At 39.5% G+C, this 18,780-nt stretch overlaps 1 protein-coding gene across 1 annotated transcript in view; it reads left to right on the top strand.

Annotated features, from left to right (window-relative positions):
* Ccdc171 (coiled-coil domain containing 171) overlaps positions 1-18,780 on the top strand; it is a 341,586-nt gene that overhangs the window by 117,541 nt on the left and 205,265 nt on the right. The window contains exons 15-17 of the mRNA XM_041652374.1: positions 827-994; positions 2,426-2,614; positions 18,239-18,743. Of these exons, the coding sequence (XP_041508308.1) occupies positions 827-994; positions 2,426-2,614; positions 18,239-18,743 (862 nt within the window). The remainder of the gene's footprint in view (positions 1-826; positions 995-2,425; positions 2,615-18,238; positions 18,744-18,780) is intronic.

The following is an 18,780-nucleotide window of genomic DNA, read 5'->3' as shown; positions in this document are numbered from 1 at the left end:
TAGAGCAGAGTAAATATCTCTGGGCCATTCAGCAGGGGATAGTTAGTGATTGTAATGACAATATGCTTTTAAAGTGTTTTTCAAACCTATTTCTAATTGGACAGTTTTGAAAGTGTGTCTTAGTCAGCCTGTCCACTTTAAATTGCTCTGCTACTTTGTAATACGTAAACACCAACAGATGCCTAGTGTGCCGAATACAATATAAACCTCTGAGTGGGGAAAACAAATGAGCCCTTCTTCCATGTCTTTCATATCACTGTGTGCTTGGCCTAAGGGGTCGGGATAGATTTCCTATAAGTGGTGAGTAGAGTTGGTTCTCTAGGGAAGGAAGGAAGCTGCATGATTGTAGACAAGCGGACAGATACCGATACCGTGTGCCTGTCGGTAGTGTAGAACACACTCTCTTCTCAGTGCCATTTTATGACTTAGCATCTGCTTTATAACTAGAAGTAGGAGATTGTAAAATTACTCTATTGGCTTCAAATTGAAGATTCTTGTAAAAAAATGAACCCAGATACCTTGTATTATGGATGTTAAAACTTAGACCTAAACAGGTGCTCACATCCCAGCAGTAACAAGTTGGATCACATCTAATTACAGTTGTGTTTTGAGTGTCTGAGAAGTCTAAGCATTTTATAGTGGACATTAGTATTTTATCTAATGCTTGGTTCTGAATGTGAGAAAAAGGCCATCTAAACGATTCTAGCTGAAAATAGCTTGGGTATTTTCCTTCTAGATGATGAAAAAATGCTTTATTATTTGTATTGTGTATTTTACTTCCTACAGTGTTTATATTCAGGAGTTAACGAGTCCTTTTTTCTTGCAGGAGAAACTAACCTTCCTTCACACCTTGTATCAGCACTTGGTAGCAGGCTGTGTGCTCATAAAGCAACCAGAAGGCATGCTGGATAAATTCTCGTGGTCTGAGCTCTGTGCAGTCTTGCAGGAGAATGTTGATGCCCTCATTGCAGACCTCAACAGGGCTAATGAGAAGGTAGCTGTCCTCAGGCACCAGATACCTCTATTAAATTCAGTGACATTTGTCCACATCACAGTATCATTAAGAGAGGCTGACATTCGTCTTATTTCAAAAAGAATTTGAATGTTAATAATTCAGTACCATTAATTATGGCTTGTCTACAACTCAGTTTGATGCCATTGCTGTGGGCATGTAAATGTGACTGAAGTCTGTATGAAGTCTCTAAGCTCCACTTTCTGTGCAGGACATGCTAATACTACTAGCCAGTATTAGCCACAGGGACCTAATTAAGAGAAAATAAATTAATCTTACTGATGAAGCAATTCAAAGAACTTAGTCATTTACATTAATAAACCAACTCTTTATGTTAGCACAAGATAGAATCAGGATGTAGTTATTAAAAAACATCATCTTAAAAGTCTTTGCTTAGGAAATATGAAGTATTGTTTTAAAAGTACTTAGAAAATTTAAATTATATTTTGGCTTGTTTCTTCAAATGTCACAAACTGAGAAAACAATCCATATTTTAGAATGGGAAATGTATATTTTATAATTAAAACAGTAGACTTTATGGTCACTTTACCATTCTATAAACCTAGGAATTCAGTCTTTTCCAAACAGAAAATAGCCCTGCTCTTGCTGTAGAAAGTTAGGAGGTGTAGTAGGTCATGTGCGTTACCATTTAAGGTACCATTACTTACCCTGGGCCTGTTGAACGGATCAGAACTGTGTTTATGACAAACTGTGGTGCAATGTTTAGGTCTCAGGTACAGTGACATTCACTGATAAAGGACCAGAAGAGAAGAAATAGTTCTGTGAGTTTAAAAAAATATATATTGTACTAATGAAATGGCTCAGCTTCAGGGGTGAGATCTTGTATTATTGAGCATTTTATCTTGAGTGTATTAACAGTACAACCAAAGGCATTGTGAAATGGGGCTAGGAAACGTGGGACTAAACTGAGGAACAGATGCTGTCTGTGATTGTGAGTCAGTGTCAGTGGTTAAAACTGATAATTAAATATGTGCTTTGCCTCTCTTAGATGATGTTTTTAATAGACGTTCATAGCTTCAAAGCATCAACTGACATGCACACACATTTTAGAAGAAAACTGGGTATAATGGTCTGTGTTATATGTAAAATGTTTGCTCATTTGTAAATCCCACTTAAATATTTTCTTTCTCACTGAAGACATCCCAATATTAGAAAGAGAAAAAATAAGAATTCATTGTTTAGGTATGAAAATGATATCAGTCCTTTTTTTTTTTTTTTTTGCTAAACTGTCTGGTATGCTCCCCTCCCCCATAATTTATGGTTCTTACTTTATTAACATCTTTAACTTAAAATATTTCTATGTAAATATTCTCTGTAGTGGAGAATATAGGTGTTTTCTTGATCCACAGATGTGATGCCGTGTCTCAGTCTGTACTTCCTTTCCATTTGTAGATAAGTCATCTGGAGTATATTTGTAAAAACAAGTCTGATACAATGAGAGAACTTCAACAGACCCAGGAAGACACCTTCAACAAAGTGGCCGAGCAGATCAAGGCCCAAGAGAGCTGTTGGCACAAACAAAAGAAGGAGCTGGAATTCCAGTATTCTGAACTTCTCCTGGAGGTGCAGAGGAGGGCACAGGTAGGCTACTCTCCGGAGAGCTGGAGAATATATGGGAGGAGCCAGCTGAATCAGACTGAAACACTCTTGGAAATCTGCAAATAATTAATAAAAGTATTAGAAAAAATACCTGTTCTGTTTAACCATTTTCTCTCCTCCCCCCTCCCCCCACCCCGCTTTTTAGACAGAGTCTCATTATGTAGCCCTGGCCAGCTTGAAATTCAGAGATCTGTTTACTCTTCCTCCCACATGCTGGGATTAAAGGTGTGCACCACCATGCTTCAAATGTTTTCTTTTTGTATCATTTCTAACCTTTTTGAAGATCTCATAGAACCTGTTTATGTCCACGCAAACACTCATTAATCATTATGCTACTTCTTATAGGCAGGGATGATAGTTAACAATATATAAATGGCAATAATTCATATGGAGAAAATATGTTTAACTACCTAAATCTTATGTTCCCGATTAAATCTAGCATAGAAGATAAAATAATGTATCACAGTCATTTTGCAATAGGACCTGCAACTATAATTCTAGTTCTCATATAACATTAGATATGTTACCTGTTTTACTGATATGACAAAATACCTTGTCTGTTTCTGTTTGTGTCACAAGGATCATCTTTACTTGAGTTTGAAGATAGTTTTGTTGTTGTTGTTGTTTAAAACCCTAATCTTTTCAGTTAAATGAAGAAATCTTTTATTAATTTTTCAATAAAGCATTAGGAGGTCTGGTAACATATGGCAGTGTAAATATTCTTTTATGGAGTTAATTCCATTTTGGGGGCTTCATTCAGTTGAACTATTACTTAAACTTATATGTGGTTAAAATGTGTTATACTGACTTAGAGGTCGAATGTGAAATTTTTTATGAGCTCATGAATTGGGAGTTTACTTGCAAGTTGGTAGGCTCTGGTGAAGTGCTAGAGTCCCTTGCATTCCTACCTAGCAGATACAGTTTCTGTTGGCTGTGATGGCATTATTGGGAGGTGACAAGCAATAGGAGGCTGATCCAGGTGGTAGGAAGTAGCTTGCTGGGGGTAACCTAGGAAGAGGTCCGGGCCCCGCCCATTCTCTCTGTTTCTGCCCTCTTCCTCCTGCAAATCATGGAGCTGTTGTTCACTAGTGACAGAGCCCATGGATCACGGGCCAGAGTAAAGCTTTCCTCAGTGATGGTGTCATAATGGTGAGACTCTCATATCTACTAATATGAGAGGTAGATTTACAGTTGTAAAATAATTCCGAGGTGTAAGCTTTGACTAAGAATAGAAAATTATAGCCCTATGTGAGGTTCAGCATTTCTGTGTGGATTTGAATTAGTCAGTAAACGTATTTCTTGAAAACAGCCATTTGTTCATTATATTCAGGTACTGATATGATGTAGTTTATATTTTCAAACCGAAGTAAAAGGTCTAGTTCAGTGTAGGGTATTCACAAGTGTATAGCTTGATCCCCCACCCCCGAGACAGACTGTCTTTATGTATCACGGATTCACAATCTTCCTGCATCAGCCTTCCTAGTGCTGGTATATAAATAAGTGTGTGCCTCTCAGCATGGCCAATTTGGTGTTTTGGTTTATGTAAACATTCATATAGTCTTACTCTACCAAGGCTTCAAACATTTCCATCGTCAGAATATTCTGTACCCTCTGCCAGTCAGTTTTTACTTTTCATTGGCAGTTGTTGTCCTCCTGTTCCTCATTACTCATCAGTGACACAAGGTTTTGAATTTTTTATAAATGGAATCATTCAGTATTTATTCATTGGGAGTTGAATTATTCTATGCAATGTTGATGTTGAATATAATATTAGTTATGTTGTTATTTATCAGTAGTTTGTTATTTTTATGCTTTAATAGTATTCCATTTCATAGCTACATCACAATTTGATTGATGGGTGTGGATATTCGGTTTATTTCCAGTTTGGGGCTATTATAAATTAGTTTTATGTGAAAACTATTGTATAAGTGTTTTGTGAATGTATGGTTTCATTTTTCTTGGCTGCCTACAAAGAGTGCAGTTGTCAGGTCATACTTAGTTGTATGAAGAAACTGTATGAGGATTTTTCCAAAATGGTAATATCACTTTTTGTTCTCACAGAAATCAAACATTTTTTTTCAGTTTTGGTTCTTTGTTTTTGTTATAGTAATCTTCCATTACCCCAAGGCAGTGAAGATAATAAGCCCTTATTATTATTTTCTAGAAGTTTCATGGTTTTAGTTTTTATGTCTGTATGGTCAGTCATAATTAACACCTGTGTGCTGCCTAATAGGAGCTCAGGTTATTTTTTTCCCTATATAAATTGTTCTTATGTAATTTATGACAGTATTTCCTTGCTTCACTGTACAGTCTTAGGAGTTGGGCATACTTAGGACACACAGGAGGCACAGACTTGGTGGCCATCTATATAGCCCTGCCCTTGCCATGGTGCCCTGCAGTGCACAAGTGAGGTATGCAGACATCCAGGCCACACCTTTCACTTAGGAAGACACACCTCCATGTCTTATGTATATCAGCAGGTAATCATTTTTCATTCTGGGGTGCTTTTCATTTTTTGACTGTATAGTTGCTTTCTTATCTCTGGACATTTGCTAATGGGCCTTTGGTTCCTTATTTTTTAACAGTTGTGGTTAATATTTATGAAAATGTTTTTTTTATTGAAAGAAAAAAAAAGAAATTCCCGCCTCCTCCCAGCCTCCCATTTCCCTCCCCCTCCTCCCACTCTTCTCCTCCTCCCCCTACTCCTCTCCCCCTCCCTCTCCAGTCCGAAGAGCAGTCAGGGTTCCCTGCCCTGTGGAAAGTCCAAGGTCAACACCATCCAGGTCTAGGAAGGTGAACATCCATACTGGCTAGGCTCCCACAAAGCCAGAACATGAAGTAGGATCAAAACCCAGTGCCATTGTCTTTGGCTTCTTATCAGCCCTCATTGTGCTTGAAGTTTTAGCAATAGCAATAAGACAACATAAGGGGATCAAGGGGATTCGAATTGGAAAGGAAGAAGTTAAACTTTCGTTATTTGCAGATGATATGATAGTGTACATAAGCGACCCCAAAAACTCCACCAAAGAACTCCTACATCTGATAAACACCTTTAGTAATGTGGCAGGATACAAGATCAACTCCAAAAAATCAGTCGCCCTCCTATACACAAAGGATATGGAAGCAGAGAGGGAAATCAGAGAAGCATCACCCTTCACGATAGCCACAAACAGCATAAAATATCTTGGGGTAACTCTAACCAAGGAAGTGAAAGATCTATTTGACAAGAACTTCAAGGCATTGAAGAAAGAAATTGAAGAGGATACCAGAAAATGGAAGGATCTCCCTTGCTCTTGGATTGGGAGGATCAACATAGTAAAAATGGCAATTCTACCAAAGACTATTTATAGATTCAATGAAAATGTTTTTTATATAATCCTAAGGTTTCCTTTCTCTTGTATAAATATGTGGGAGTCTGATGAAAGAGGAAAGCAGCTCAAACTGTTCCTATTTGAGCAATTTTACTGATTTCCTCTCCTCCCTTTCACCTCTCTTTCCCTATTCCTCTCCTTTCCCCTCCCTTCCTCTTCTCTTTTCTCTCCTCCTCTCCCTATCCCTTCCTATACCCTCCCCTTTTCACTTTTCTTCCCCCTGTCCTCTTTGGTTCTGTTTTTCTTTTCCTCCTCCTCTCCCTCTCTCCCTCCCTTCCTCCCTCCCTCTGTTTTACTGAATCCAGGAACTTGTACATGGTAGGAAGCACTTTTACTACTAAGGTGTATCTCCATCCCTGTGCACATCCCCATCCCTGTGCACATCCTCAGCCCCGTGCACATCCCCAACCCTGTGCACATCCCCATCCCTGTGCACATCCCCATCCCTGTGCACATCCCTGGCCCTGTGCACATCCCCATCCCTGTGCACATCCCCGGCCCTGTGCACATCCCCATCCCTGTGCACATCCCCGGCCCTGTGCACATCCCCGGCCCTATGCACATCCCTGGCCCTGTGTACATCCTCAGCCCTGTGCACATCTTTTGTCCATTATTTATTTATTTTCAAGACAGGTCTCACTATTTAGCTCATGCTGTCCTGGAATTCACTCTATAGACCAGGCTGGCCTCTAACTCATAGAGATCTTCCTCCTGCTGCCTTCCAAATGCTAGGATTAAAGGCACATACTATTACTACTCCTGGCTTATTTTATTTATTTTATACTATGACAAGGTTTCCTTGTAGTCCAGGCTGACCTTGAACTTACTATGTGTCCTGGGATTTTATGATTTTTTAAAAATGCTGGCAGGTCCCAGGTGGCAGTAGGCAGGCAGCAGGCTCTGGGGAGCAGCCAGTCCCAAGACAGATGGCTGAGGGCCTTGTAGTGGCAGGCAGTGGTCCCTGGTCGGCTGGTCCCGCCATGCTGGTCGGTGTGAGCAGGCGGCGGGTAGAAGGAAGGCACATCATACAGAATAGAATTGAATATTTATTACTTAGAGGAAAGAGAGAGTGTGGGGGAAGAAGGAGAAGAGAACAGAGAGACAGAGAAGAGGGGAAGTGGGGAGACAGGCATGTGAAGAGGGAACAGTAGGAGATCCAAGATGGCAGGGGTTGGGGGAGCAGGGGTCACGGGTAGTGGGCATGGCTTGCCTCTTAAAGAGACAAAAACCATAACAATGGCAACCCTCTTGTCTCACTCTCCTAAGAGCTGAGATCCTGAGTCACAAACTTGGCTTGGGTTCTTTTCTTAGTCTTTATTTTTGAAGTTTTGCACACATTTAAAATTTGTCATTTGTCAGAAATATGTTTACAGATATTTTCTCCTGTCCAATTAGCAGCACCCAATTTACAGAAGAAGCATTTTAATTTTTTTTCATAGTGTTGATATTGAATGCAAGTCTTACACATCCCAGCTGAGTACTAGTCTACCAGCTGAGCTACACCCCAGAAGCATTTGTGTTTGATAAAGTTTCTGTTTTTAATATTTGGTTTTATGGATAAAAATTTTTGAAGTGCATAATCAGAATTTCCCCTTAGTTTTTCCTTTTAGTCACTTTGCCTTCTAAGTTTTGTAAAGTAGGTCTACGTAAAATTTGAGCTAATTTTTGTGGAAGTGTGAGGTATGGGTTGAGGTTGGCTTTTGAGGTTGGCTTTTTTTTTTGGATATGGTTCTTCAATCGAAAAGACAATACTTTCTCTTTCCTCTCTGTCTCTCTGTCTCTCCATCTCTCTGTCTCTGTCTCTGTCTCTGTCTCTGTCTCTGTCTGTCTCTCTCTAGGTCTCACAGTGAGCTGCCTGGAATTTCCTATGAAGGAATTAGCTTGAACCAGGTTGGCTTGAACTTGCAGAAATCTTCTTGCCTCTGCCTTCTAAATGCTGCAGTTGAAGTTGGGTCACCTTATATGGCCAATAAAGACTATATTTTCTATATTGAACTGCTTTTGTACCTTTGCAAGGTCTGAGATTACTATATTTATATATTCTGTGCTTTATTTCACCCACTCCTTGTTTTCCATGCTACACTAATTTAGTTTCAATAGCTAGCAGTTTCTTAAACTCACTTGATTCCATATGTGTAGGATGGCGTAACAAATCACTTAAAAATTAAATTAAATATTTATTTATTTGGGGTTTGTGTGTGTGTTTGTGTGTGTGTGTGTGTGTGTGTGTGTGTGTGTATTGTCCACAGAGTGTTGAAGTGGATTGAACTCTGGTTGTCAGGCTTGGTGACGGGTGCCCTCACTTACTGAGCCATCCCACGGGCTTGCACTTTACCTTTGGAAGTGATGGCTTATGTCATCACAAATGCTGACAGCAAGCAGTTTTTAGGAGAAGTCTTGAAGACTTTTCTCTAAAAGAATTTGTTACACTTAGGTTTTGTGCATACGTCTGTAAATTAAAACTCTTATTTCATTATTTATAAAAATAATTTAGTATTATATATTGGCTGTATTATGTTCATGTTTGCAACTTCATGAAGTACAATTGGGTATGCAGGGATAATTCATTTTGGCTTCATATTGAGTTCAGAACTGTTACGATACATGTTACCTGATCTATGGATTTTATTTTAGAAAATTTTGTTAGAATCAATTGTATGGAGTTGGTTATTGTAAGAGCTAAATGTAAATAAGATATTTTATTTGATGTCACTCAGTTAATTTTCCAAGATTATGCTCATAAGAACATGGGTGAGCATAGCCATTGTCTAGGATTGTGGGTGGTAGGGGTTGGTGATGTCATATGGAAATAATCATTAGTAAAGGGGATTTGTAGGAAACAAAATACTTATTTATGGATTTGTTTAATGTCTGGTTTTTATAAATGAGTGGTTAGTGAATAAACGATATTGTAATTTCAATTGTTTTTATTTGAAGAAAGTAATAGTGATGTATAAATATCATTATATAAATGAAACCCGTAGAGCTGGTTTCAAAAATAAAACCAGTTTTGGTATCCTAGCATGTTTTTAGTTTTCGGTGATTTATGCTAGCTGAGCGGTGGGAGAGTTCTTGAGTCTAAATATATCTGAAGCATCCCACAATACATCTTAAGTGTCTGTTCTGCTGAGTCATCTGGGTAACTCCATCCATGGACTAACTTTACTTTCTAATCTTAGTGTTTATGTTCCTTTTTCCTTTTTATCTGAAAATAATTAAATTAGTGGACCAAGAACGTACATTCTAGAAGTAAGGATTTTTCATTCTCCGTTGAGCCATAGTAACACTTGATGCAATGTTTATTTCAGAGTTAAACTTTGACATTTCTGTAAACTCACATGACTTTAAAATGGAGAAGGAAGTGGGGCTGGTGAGATGATTCAGTGGGTAAAAATGCATGTTTGCTGCCAAGCCTGATAGCCTGAGTTGGATCCTCAGGACCCTCTTGCTCTACCTCCCTCCCTACACACACAGACACACACACACACACACACACACACACACACACTAAGATGTACAAAATAAACAATATATTAAAATAAAATTAAGTAAATAGTGAAAAAATTTAGGTTTGTGGTTCTACATTGCACTTTAAATTAACTCATTTATTTATGTATATTTTTAATATACGAGTTCCACTTCATCTTTGAATATTTTTTAGAATTATAGAGAAAAATATTTTAATAGCTAATCATCCTTTTATGACTAAGTTTCTAAAGTGAATTCAATAGCAAGAGAGGGAAAAATGCAATGTAGGAGAGCTGAAGAGAAGACTCGGCTGAAGAGCACTGGGAACTCTCTTCCTAGGGGTCCTGAGTTCACTTCGAAGGTACCACTTACAAACAAAAATAATGGGATCTGATGCCTTCCTCTGGCATGCAGGCGCGCGCGCACACACACACACACACACACACACACACACACACACACACACAGAGTTTATTGGTATGGTTGGAGGGATGTTCCTGAAGGTGTATGTGATGGCTTGATGTGCTGTGTCCATGCTTGTGGAGGGATCGAGTCATGAGTGGGTCCCGCTAATGGATGCTTGAAAGTCTTTTCAGCATAATTGTTTTAGTTAATGATAATGCTGCTGGATTTATATAATACTTGTTAGACTTGTTTTTAGTGCTTTTGCGTGCCTTTGCGAGCTTCCTCCCCCAGACAGCCACAACCACATGAGATAGGTAGGCCATTTAAGCATCATTTCTATCTCACGTGAGGAAAATAGTTTGGAAACTGTTAGCACCTTATTTGTGTAGGAAGGAAGTTCTGGGAACAGGATTAAAATGTAGGTAACCAATGTAAATCATTGAGGACAAGGCATTTAGAAGTAAGGTATAAGGTGAGACGTATGGACTGGTTTAATGCATTGTCATCCTTAGCTTCTAGTCCTTTTTATAGTATCCTGTAGCACGGTTTCTTTTAGAAATACATGGGAGTTTTATATGTAAAACAATGTCTGAAAAATATCTATCTAATGAAATACCAGTTCTTTATTCTCTGATTCACATCACTGAATGATTTTGGCAGCTAATAATCAAGCATGATACTATATGAAGAAGTTAAGATAATCGACATTGTTACCTACCCACACGAGTGGTAGTTCTCTTAATTCATGTTTTCCTTAGTTCATTTTCCTGAGAAATAAAAGATTTAGTATAATGCATTATATTTGAAAGTTACTGTTGTAGGTAAAGAATCAATGTAGTTTAATATAATTTAGTTAAAATTAATAAAAAATACTTTTCATTATATACTGTATATACGGGACACTGTGTTTGTTGTGGAGGCACTAAACAGAAAGGTATAATGCATAGCTCATCTTTTAACAAACAGAAAATTTATTTGGAGAGGCACCTGAACAATTGTATAGTATAAGGTTTGTTACAATATGTTAATTACCCAAGGAATGCTGTCAATTTGTAAGAGGAGGCCAGAGTTTGAGAAGGAGAGGAGTCTCCTATTGATAGAGGAGAGATCCGAGCCATTCCCATCTGTAGGTCTGACGGGAGGAGTGGAATCGGTTAGAACGGAGAGGGAGTACTGCTGACTTTTTGAATACTGTTTATCTTTTAATAAAACTTCAACAGAGCAAGCATATTTTGTATCAATACACTGACTCTGTCTAATGAAAAGGAGAATCTCTGTCTCTCTGTCTCTGTCTCTGTCTCTGTCTCTCTCTCTCTCTCTCTCACACACACACACACACACACACACATACATTCCCCCACCCCAGGAAGACAGGAAGATTTGGTTAAGCTAAAGGGACTTCTATAATTCATATTGTATTAGAAATAAAAGCATAAACTTCAGCATATTTTCTTTCTTGGCTCATATGTTTGACATGCTAAATTATGTAATGATAATACTTTTAATTATTAGTTAAATTATTAATCCTTATGGAGTTTGAGGGATTATGTATATACATGCAAACATATAGTGTAATTTTGATACAGATAATTGAATTACTAAATAATTCAGTAATTCTGTTTCGCTTGTTGAATAACAGCCAAACTGTCATTGAAAGTGTCTGTATCATTTCAACCGCAGCATCGCTGTATGAGAGATCAGTCTCCTCAAAAGACACTTTGTTTTAGAAGAGGTGTATGTATATCATACGTCTGTGTTTGCCATTTTTTCAATATTGTCATTGCATAAAAGGCAAGGTAAGTAATTTATACAGGTGTTGTGCCTGAAGTCCCTGGTATCTGAAACTAGTTTGTGATTTGTGCTATCATAAGGAACAGCATAACCTGATTAAGATCAGTCTGTTTCCTGGCCTTCTGGCCCAGCATTTCAAAGCTTGCAGGGTTCTACAAGCTTAGCAGGCAGCCCTGAAAGCCCATGTTTCAGGAGGCACATTCCCACAGGGAAGAAGTTGTCCTTTTTTTTTTTTTTTCCAGATTTTGGACTGACTTTTGAATTTATCAGTGAGAAAAGGAAAAATAGTCACGTTACATAATAGTTTTGTTATGTTAAAGATGTTTGGGTAAAAGCTATGCATCCTATACTTTGAGTTATTAAAAGTTCAAGATAAGAATGGTTTTCTGGAAGACTTTGAGATTATTGTTATTATTATTATTATTATTTTAAATTAAACACCCTAAGGTAGAGTAGGTTATTTCAGTATGAATAATGCTTTTGCCTCATATGAAATTGATGTGTGTTATGTTTGTTTTAAAAATATTGGCCTTTAATATCCTTGGGTGGAGAACACTGGCTTTTCTTTAAGGGCAGATTTGCTGTACAGCTGATTCTAGCCTGACTATCAAACAGGCTTTGTTCTTCAAGAGAACTTCGTAGTAAATAATGTATATCGCTGAGAGTCCCCACGGAAAGTCCGAATTGATTTAAAATAGAATTTTGATGTGTTAGTTCTAAAATATATCTGGAAATTACCTTATTTTTACTTGATTTTTCTTCCCTTTTCTTTACATTGTAAAGCTTTTCTCATCAATTAGGCCTTTATTCAGTTGCTGTTATGGACAAAACTGTGCTAAGCCCAGGGATGGATATTTTTTTATAAAGAGCTACTTAAGTCACTTGGTGTTTGTTAGCTACCTGCAGAGTATAGAGCACTGTGACAGACTGCATAGCAAGTGATCCTTGTCCTCTAGGAAGAGTCAGTCAAAGTACTGGGGACGAGGGGATAGAGACACACGGAGTCAGTAGGTGACAGTGTGGTGACTGAGTGCCTAAGCGCTCCTTCAGCTCAGGGAAAGTCTAGACCAGTATGGATGGCAATGATAGCAAAGGATGTCAGAAGAGATGGCTGAAGTGGGGCGTGAAGATGTTCTGATGGTGTGAGGGGAGATGGGAGGGAGCTGGAGAACATTGGAAACCGTGCAGCGTTCAGGCTCGTGGAAAGGAGGACCCAGCTCTCCATTTTCATTAGCTGGAGGATGGCTTCACAGGGGAAGGCTTGTGACTTGAGGGGAAAGTCTAGGAATACTTCAGATGGGAAGGCTGCATAATAAGATAGGTGAGCCCAGCCGAAGGACTTGGGCTTAGTTTCATTATTTATAGAGTGAGCCTAACTCAGATGTGCGGTTGTATGCTGTGCAGGAGTTTGGGATTTGTCATGTGCTAAGTAAGATGAACTAAGTTTTTTAATTTTTTAAAAAAACTTTTTAGCTATTTTGTTGGCATACAATGTTTCATAATGGCTCTTTCATTTCCTTCCTTCCTTCCTTCCTTCCTCCCTCCCTCTTCTTTCCTCTCTTTTTTACTTTTTTTTTTTCTTTTGAAGATATGGTTTCTCTGTGTAGTCCTAGCTGTCCTAGAACTCGCTCTGTAGACCAGGCTGGCCTTGAACTCAAGAGATCCATCTGCCCCTGCCTCCTGAGTGCTGGGATTAAGGCATGTGCCACCACCAAGGCAGCATTTTCATATATACATGTATGTCAGTATATTTTGTCCCTGTTCATTCCTGAATCCTTTTTTTCCCTTTTTTGTTGATAAGTAATAGTTTTTATTTAATTTTTTAAAAATTTTACATATTAACGTCAGTTCCCCTTCTCTTCCCTTCCCTTCTCCTGCCCCCCATCTTTCCCTGTTCCACCCCCCAGCCACTTCTCAGAGGAGCTAAGTCTTCCCTTGGGAAGTCAACAAAGTCTGGCATACCAAGTTGAGGCAGAACCAAGCCCTTCCCCCTGTATCAAGGCTGAGCAAGGTATCCCACCATAGGGAATGGGCTTTAAAAAGCCAGTTCTTACACCCAGGGTAAGTCTTGGCCCCAGTGCCAGCCCTCTCCCCCCAACAGATTAAGCCACATAACTGTCACCCACATTCAGGCGGCTTAATCCAGAACCTTTTCTTTAATGAGCCTGCCTAATTTTTAGCTCTTCAGCAATTCAGTTGATTTATGCCAGTGGCAATAATGTTTTAAACATTTGAAATAAATAATAAAATTAGCACATATCTTTCCCCAGATCATCTGTTTTGTTGGAGACAGGTTAAAAGCCTGAGATCCAGGACTCACTTTGTTTCTTCTTGTATGGCTGCTGCTGACCAGCCTTTTGTATCCTCGTAGACCTTCTCAGTGTCTTCCGCTTTTGTCTTCCTTGAACTCTTGGTGAGAGTCTAGGGTTGCTTCAGGACTTGCTTCTCTAACCGCATGCTATGCCAATCTTCTGTAGCTTAGCAGTTTTTATTAACCTTTCTGATTCTCATGTTCACTTACTCAGCGTAGCAATATTCTGGGATTTCATGTCCTCTTACAGCTTTCCTGGCGTATGAAATTCTTAGCTCACCACACAAGTCTCCCACCATGTTTTCGCACTGCTCGGATCCCTCCATTCTCTTTTCTCTAGGCAGTTTGTAATGTCATAGAGCATGGTGTCTTACTTTCTGGCTGTTGTTCTTCCAAATCTTACTCTTCTGATTCATCTAGCTGTACCCAGAATGTCATTGGAGATTGCTTCCCAGATGAGGCTATGTACATGGAAACAGTCCCTGTCGGCACTGCTACTCAGATATTCTTGCATGTTTTAAATAGCCATTCCTCTTGGGGCACTACCTACTTTGCTAATGGTATTTGTGTGGAGCCATGGGACATAGTTCAGTTACACTGGTAGAATAATGCTGCCAGAGATTGACCCTCAGTGGAGATGTTGGTGGGGGCAAGATACAGTATCTTTATTTCCTCATTCCTTCATTGCTTACCATTTCTACCAGAAGCATGACTGGTCCAGGTCTTAGAAAAGGAAGATTGGAGTAAATAAAAACAATGGAAATGTACTATAGAAGAGAGGAAACTATTTCTTTCCTTCCTTCTAGTGTTGGTACACATTTAATGTTTATTTCTTTATTTTACTCGACAGTTTCATACATTGCTACAACACATTTGGTCAGTTTTGTCTCCCCTTTGCCCCATCTCATTTCCCCTTCTCTTTTGATAAACTTTCTGCTCTCCTTCCTTCCTTCCTTCCTTCCTTCCTTCCTCCCTCCCTCCCTCCCTCCCTCCCTCCCTTCCCTCCTTCCCTTTTTCCTTATTTCCTTCCTTTGTCCCTCCCTCCCTTCCTCCCTTCTTCTTCTTTTTTTTTTCTTATGGCTTAATAAGTGTAAATTGAGGCTGCTTGTGTCATCATGGGTGGGGATGTTATTTACTAGAGCAACTTACCAGTTGCTATAATACTAAAGAAAATGACTTCCCTTCCACCAGCATCCATTGACTGCCAATAGCTTCTCAGGTAGAGGTGGGGCTTCCCAAGAGACTCCTCTGCTTGCACTGGGATTTTGACCTTGTGTAGTTCTTGTGCTGGGGACTGTAGTTCCTGTGAGTCCATGAGTGCGGTGGCCACACAGTGTCGAGAAGATGGTGTTTCATGGCACTCCTCCACAGCATCTGGCTCTTCCATTTATTTCTGCTACCTCCTCTGAAATGTTCCTCGAGCTTTGGCGGGGGGAAGTTATAGGAATAAATACTCAACAGCCACTTAGTATCAGCACCTTTATCAGTTATGAGTCTGTGCGTTAACTGTTGACCACAGCAAGCCGAATATTCCTAACTAAGACTCAGCGCAGTGCTGATCTATGGGTATAAAAATAAATATCTGGAAAGCAGTTGATACCATGTCCATTTAGCAAAACAACAGCAGTAGCTGTTTCCCATGCCTCAACCTCCCCACCTGTCCTGCTCAGGGCCTGCGATGGCCCAGCCTTTTTGGCTTTTGACCATATTTGCAATACTGGGCATGAATTCACTTCAGTGGACTGGGGCCTCAAATCTGAGCAGGAAGTGGTTGGCTATCCCCACAACAGTCTTGTACCTGTTGCACCTGCAGATGCATCTTGCCTAGCAGTTTGTTATTACAGCTTGCAGGGTTCACAGCTGGGGAAGACTACCGATGTCTTTTCTCTCCCGGCAGCCTCAGCCTGTACAGTATCTTCTGTGACCAGGAAACCTAACCAGCAGGGGAACCTTCCATTTCAGTTCCAGTAGGATTTTTTTGATGCCCTGAAACCAGTGTCTGGTGCCTTTAGTAATAAGGTTTCTAGTTGTGGTAGGCAATGAAGAACAAAGGTAATAGGTTATATTTTTGTAGATACCCTTGGAGCCTCTTACTAACATCTCATCAGGAAGCAGCCCATATTTGGCACCATGACTTCTGGAAGCAATGTTGTTCATCTGTGCAGGGAGCTTCCTTTTAAAGTTTTTAGAAGTTAGCTTTTAATATTAAGAGTAAGGTTTTCACATGGCCTTTTCATGCATCCTTAGTCTTTACTAACCATCCCTCTATCCCTTCTGCTCTCCTGCCCCTTAAACCCCACCCCTGCTCAAATCATTCTGCCTCCAATGTTGCCCACCTCCATTACTGCCCACCTCTTCTATCGTCTTCTACCGTCACTCCCAACAAACACTGAAACCTAAAATTCCTAAAGTAGGATCGGCCTATGAGAGACTAACATGGTATTGATGTTTCTGGGCTTCGGTTACCTTACTTGATATACAGTTTCCAGTTCCATTCAATAGGAAATCCATTTCTAAAATTCAACTTTTCCTTTCCTGAAGGGAAGGCATGCAAATAAATTAAATCTTTTAAGCAGTGATTTTTTTTTTTTAATGCTTTCCTTTCCTGTTCACTGCTCGCCTGTGCCTCTGAATGTCTCCTCTTACTTTCTGTCTTTGGAAAACTATCTCCTAGGATTTATTTTCGTGGGTTGTCATGTCTGCTACCTTGAAACTATTTTGCTGTTGCCTACCAGCACTGCCCATGATAGCCTTTGACACCACATCTTGCACTGTGGCTGAGCGTGTGGATGACTTGCCTTAGATGTTGATGTCTTTTGATGCTCTCCTGCCAATGTGAATTTTACAAGTGCCTTTTGTTCTTCTGGGTGTTCACTGGGCAACTCTTGAATAAGACATCATATACCTCTCCCAAAGATCAACTTTAAATTTTTCACATAGTACAGTTTAAACCAGTAGTATAAAGAGAAATAGTTCCTTTAATGTCCCGAAGGAGTCTCATTATGAAGACAGAACTTGACTTTACCACGCCGATACTGAGGATACTATTTCTCTGTTTCTAAATGACTATAATGCTAGAATTGAACTCCCCTACTTTTCTATTCAAGAGAAAGAGGTTCATGGCTGTGTCATGATGGTTCACTAGGAAAATAAAAATCTAACTGCAGCTCTTAAATCACGGTTGTTTGCGAGGTTAGACTAAATTATTAAAGGGTTGCTGTTGTCTAGCCCCCTTATTAATGGTGTAGATTTAATTTTTTCCTTTTGCATAACTCACTCCCCTTTCTCCTTTAATTGTCATGTCCATTCAAAGGCTTGTCAGCGTCATTTTGTCAGGTGCCCCTGGTGCTCTGACAACCTGGTGTATATCTACTATAGCATTGCACCATAATGATGATTGATTGCTGTTTTCATAGCATATTAACCTTTGTGAGTAGTCTGTAATATTTACTGAGTGGTGAACGAATAGTAGAGTACAATCTATTAGTTTAGAACCCTTCTCCTTTGCCTCCACCGACCACAATGATTGCCAGTTTATTTCTAGTCACTAAAATGGTGTTCTTCCTGTTAATGTTTATTTTGGTTTCAAGTTACAATTTGAATTCTAAGGATGTTAATCAGAGAAAAAGGATTAGAGAGCTGCTGAGGCCCAGCTCACCATAGTCCTTCCCTCCTGCTCTGGAGCTGCTGTGTGGTGCTCTGCTTGGGAAGTTAGGAGCTGAAACAAGAGGCTCTATTCAGCGTCAGTCTCCGGTAGTCAGAAAGGGCGACTGTTAATCGATCACTGTTTCTTACATCACTAATCTAGCTCATTGCTTATTTTGGCAACAGTAATAGCATTTACTATAATCCCCCCCCCAGTTTTCAGTGCTGTTTCTATTTAAGAGGAAATAGTAATTATTGATGAGTGGAAAGGAGAAATTAGGCCCAGAAAGCATATTTATTTCCCTTTCCACATATGTATATTCACATGCAAGTATACAGGAAATTCATGAAATACCCGCAAATTTATGTGATATGGCTGATGTAAAGCCGCTTGTTGTAAGAGATTTTCAGTCAATGTGCATGTTCAGATCTCAGCTGTCTGGCCCACTGTTGCCACTGGATATTTCATAACACAGACCTTTGGAAGGAAACTAGTAGTTTGAGCTAAAGTATATTTCCTTGTATTAACAAAAATTGGTAAAATGCTTCTTTGTTCCAAGATTTTATATATATAGATATATATTATTAATATATATTATTTGACTTTTCTTATAGAAATTTCAAGAAATTGCTGAAAAAAACATGGAAAAATTGAACCGTATTGAGAACTCACATGAACAACTGGTTCTTGAGAATTCGCATTTCAAAAATGCGTTGGCCAAGACTCAGAGGGAACAGACATGCTTGTTGGCGGCATGTGCGCTGATGGCCGGTGCATTGTATCCCCTCTATAGCAGGTCATGTGTCTTATCCACACAGAGAGACTTTCTCCAGGAGCAAGTCAACAGCTTGGAATTGTTCAAACTGGAAATTAGAACGCTAGCCCAGGCGCTGGCAGCCGTAGACGAAAAGAAACAAGAAGAAGCCAAACCAAAGAAAAAACCGTTCAAAGGACTGACTCGTGTATTCCGGAAAGGTGCAATTGCAATTTTGGCAGCAAACAGACTCAAGATACTGGGCCAATCCTGTGCCTCCCTTTTTACCTGGATGGAAAGCTGTAAGGAAGGCATAGGCATGCTGGTGTGTACAGGAGAGCCCAAAGACAAGCGCAAATTTCCAAGTAAGATGGTTTGTGCTTTAAAAAATCTCAGTTATAT

Source organism: Microtus oregoni, unplaced genomic scaffold, assembly GCF_018167655.1.
Source record: "Microtus oregoni isolate MIOR12 unplaced genomic scaffold, Mior012 000005F_ref0000423, whole genome shotgun sequence".
NCBI lineage: Eukaryota > Metazoa > Chordata > Mammalia > Rodentia > Cricetidae > Microtus > Microtus oregoni.
This window is presented reverse-complemented; position numbering and strand designations above follow the sequence as displayed.